At 55.1% G+C, this 4,031-nt stretch overlaps 1 protein-coding gene across 1 annotated transcript in view; it reads right to left on the bottom strand.

The window, feature by feature from the left end:
• The window catches only part of IQCF2 (IQ motif containing F2), a 1,231-nt gene extending 441 nt beyond the window's left edge, over window positions 1–790 (bottom strand). Inside the window, exons 1-2 of the mRNA XM_006770620.1 lie at window positions 773–790; window positions 2–78 (exon numbers count right to left, since the gene is read on the bottom strand). Coding sequence (XP_006770683.1) covers window positions 2–78; window positions 773–790 — 95 coding nt within the window. The remainder of the gene's footprint in view (window position 1; window positions 79–772) is intronic.
• Between the last annotated feature and the right edge of the window lie 3,241 nt (window positions 791–4,031).

The following is a 4,031-nucleotide window of genomic DNA, read 5'->3' as shown; positions in this document are numbered from 1 at the left end:
CGCGTGCAGCAGCGCCCGGCGCACCAGCAGGCCCCGCCACCACGCCTGGATCCTCCTGGCCGCTCTCGTTCTTCCTCGCTAGGCAGAGACCAGAGACACCTCAGGAAGCCCTGCCACCAACTCCCGGGACTTGCTGCAAGGGTCTCTCTCTCTCTCTCTCTCTCTCTCATATTTTTAGCTTTGAGAGTGTTAGGAAAAGTGGGGGGAGTGGGGACAGAAGAGAAAGAGATAGAAACATCAATGATGAGAGAGAATCATTGATCGGCTGCCTTCTATACGCCCCACATGGGATCGAGCCTGCAACCGGCCATGTGCCCTGATCGGGAATTGAACCAGGACCTCCTGGGTCACAGGCCGATGCTCAACCCCTGAGCCCCGCCGGCCGGGCTGGCCGTTCACGCTTGTCACAGTCAGACCCACAGCCCAGGCTGAGCAGGGCATGGAGGGGAGGAGCCAGCGCCTGAGATCAGAGGCGAGTGCCCCGGGCTTTTCTGAATCACAGGAGATTTACGCACCGGGGGTGGGGGCGGGGGCTCCTCTCCTTGTAACATCACATAATGAATCTCTTCCTTGTTCTTAACCTTAATTAAAATCAGATGGCCGTGTTTCTGACCTCGAAATTAAACGGGAGACATGCATGGATGAGTTAGATGCGGCTTCTCTCTAGGGCCTCCCGCTGCCTCAACATCCCCTCTTTTCCCAAGATCTCTGAAGTCCAGGGCGGCTCCCGCCCACCCCCGGCCAGCCGAGGAGGCCTGGCTGTGTCTCTTACACAGAAATGCACCGACATCGCGGTCTTTAGATGGTCCGCTGGCCTTGACTTCTCTGCCCCCCTAGCCTGGTGGGAGTCCTACGAGGGAGAGAGCGATGAGCTCACAACTGCATTATGACACGAGGATGAGGACACCTGCCCTCCTGTCGTGTCTTCCTCAGAAGCAGGCCCTGCCTGCTGCCCTCGCGACAGAGCTGTCCCAGGGCTCCGCGGGCAGGTGACACACTCGAGTGCCCCCCACACCGGGGCTTCCCTCCAGGCAGGCCCGTGCATGTCCTTCTCGTGACTGACTGCTGGCAGGGACAGGGGCGGTACCCGCTTCCCACTGGGTCCTTACGCTGCCTGGAGAGGAGGAGTGATGTTTTCATTTGTGCGGAATCACACCTCTGGGCCTCGGAAGCCCCGTTCATCGCGGAAGTGCAGCCGGGGTTTCAGTAGAGCCGGACGCAAAGCCAGTGTCTAGTGTCGGGTCCAGTTCAGCACCAGGCCAGGTACAGCCCATGGGCCCAGTGTGTGGGGTCCATGTGGCCCAAGGCCAGGAAGCAGGAGCGAGGGAGCCCGGCGAGCCAGGGGTCCAGCGCCACACACAAGGGGGCCCAGAACACAAGCGAAGCCAAGAGCGTGGTTTCTTTGTCAAGTGTCCCGAGTTCCCGGGCGCTCCCAATGGCCACACCCACTCTGGCCAGTGACCTGTTCCCAGGTGTGACTGACAGCCAAGTACCTTCCCCACATCACCCCAACTTTATTGGGCATGGGGCTCGTCTCCTCCCTGTCCAGCCCTCCCCCAGGGATCTGGGATCTTCGGGAATAGACCGGTGCCTCCCCGGGGAGTGGAAAGCTGCCCACATGACATGCTGGTGGCAGTGGCCTTCCCTGGGCTCCTTTCCTGTCGTTCATCACCAGGCTGATGACAACGGTATCACAGCCCCCAGGGGAGTGGGAGGGACCACGGCAGTTATCTCCAGACAGTTCTAGTGTCTTCTCAGACTTAGCACGTTCTGTCTGCCCCTGATTTGGGTTCCAGCACCCCAATACCCCATAGGAAGCAGAGACCAGACGAATCTAGAAAGCAGGAAACCAAAGAAGGCTATTGAAATTCCACCCAGAATAAGGCACCACACCCAGGTAGATTCCTATACAAAGGGTTAAAAACTTACCCATATAGATATTTCCAATGTGACAAACTATTCAACGCTATTATTAAAGCCTAGAGGCCCAGTGCATGGATTCGTGCACCGGTGGGGTCCCTTGGCCTGGGTGTGTCCGAGGGAGGTTGGCCAGCTGGGGAGGGACTGCAGGAGGGCTCCAGGGCATGTCCGGCTGTTTCACCCAGTCCCAATCGGCTGGACCCCAGCAGCAAGCTAACCTACCAGTCAGAGTTGTCTGCCCCCTGGTGGTCAGTGGGCATCATAGTGACCAGTCAACCTGTTGAATGATTGGACACTTAGCATATTAGGCTTTTATATATAGAAATAGACATTTCTGCCCGTCCGATGTGGCTCAGTGGTTGAACATCAACCTGTGAACTAGGAGGTCAGGGTTGGTTCCTGGTCAGGGTACATGCCTGGGTTATGGGCTTCATTCCCCAGTAGGGGGCGTGCAGGAGGCAGTGGACCAATGGTTCTCTCTCTCCTTGATGTTTCTCTCTCTCTCTTTCTGAAATCAATAAAAAAAATTTTAAAGATGGACATTTCCGTCAAGGCTTCCACCGTGTCAGTGCGTCTCGCCAGGATCTTGACTAAGTGCCTTGATCTTGTGGCGAAAGGCAGCCGTCCTGATGCCGAGTCCCTTCTAAGAACATGGACTATGCACATAACACTTTTCATCGACACATAAAACCGTGGACGGAAGGGGCCACACGCTGACCTGACCAGCTCAGGGGAGGCCTGCATGGCGGTCTTGCAAACTCTCAGAACTGAAGTCACCACAAAGGATGGTCTGAAATTAAACTTTAACCGAAAGTAGTGATGGTGGGTAGTCATGTCCTTGGCCGGTATCTTCCCTCACAAGGTCAATCTTTACCGTAACTGAGCCTGTCTGTCTTTTTGCATCTACGGTAACACACCCTTGAAATGTCTGGGTAACTTGTAACTTCCCTTTTTTTTTCTGGACCCCTCAGGGCACAACCAAATGCTCTGGGCGCCAGGTCAGAGACCACAAAGTCCTTCACTGTTATTGGCATCGTGTTAATTGTTGACGGTTACCTATCCTGCACCCACCTGAGTAAAAGACGTGTGAGTCTATCATTTTACTTTTTATCCAATCCCAGCAGTCCCCCCACCCCCAACTCACTTTGCTTTCTCCCGCCTCCCTAACCTATCACCAGTGGAGCTCATGTAACCCGCCTATGGCTCCTCCTTTGATTCTAATGCATAAAAATGGGCGAAAAACCGCCATTCTCTGGAGCACTAGCCCAACCTCCGTTGCGGTTCTGCTTCCTGGCAATTGTCAACAGTTTGGCTCAAATAAACTCACAAATTCTTTACAGGTTTGGATGTTTTGACGTTAACAAAACTTACCCTTTAAACGTGTGCAATTCAGTAATTTTTAGCATATTTACAAAGTTGGGCAATTATCACCGCTATTTGTTGTTAGTATTACCAATGTCCCCCATCCCCCCGTTTCTGTTCCCCTCCACTCAACCCCTGCCCCACGCCAGGCCGTCCCCAAACTATTTTCCGTGTCCACGGGTCGTGCATGTGTACATATGTGATCTTCGGTTAATCTCGTCCCGTCTCCTACACCCCCTCTTCCCCCACCCCCTGAGATCTGTCCGTCTGCTCCCTGCATCCAGGCCTCTGGACCTGTTTTGCTCATCGGTTTATTGTGTTCATTGCATTCCGCATGTAGTGAGATTGTGTGATATGGGTCTTTCTCTGACTGGCTTATTTCGCTGGTGCCACACTTCCCAAGTCCATCCATGCAGTCGCCAAGGGTGAGACAGAGACACGGGGACACGGAGTTGGAGCAGACCCGTCAGTGCTTTATTGGGAAGGGGATGCATTCTGTAATCCGACAAATCTGTGACCCCAGAAAGATCTCAAGTTCCAGTTCCAGCTGGTTTGCTGTGAGCTCGTACCTGCCCTGGAAGAAGCCGTTGGTGTGGCAGTTGTGGTAGCGCCAGTACAGCTGGATGATGCGGGTGGCCTGCAGCAGGCGGAGGTAGCGGAGGCGGACGTGCCACATGCGGAACCAGGACTGCAGCCTGACCGCCGCCCACTTCTGCCGCCTGCAGGCCTCCAGCGCCGCCCGCCGCCGC

Source organism: Myotis davidii, unplaced genomic scaffold, assembly GCF_000327345.1.
Source record: "Myotis davidii unplaced genomic scaffold, ASM32734v1 scaffold663, whole genome shotgun sequence".
In the NCBI taxonomy this organism is placed as follows: domain Eukaryota; kingdom Metazoa; phylum Chordata; class Mammalia; order Chiroptera; family Vespertilionidae; genus Myotis; species Myotis davidii.
Note: the sequence above shows the minus strand (reverse complement) of the source record. Positions and strands in the feature narration are given on the sequence as shown.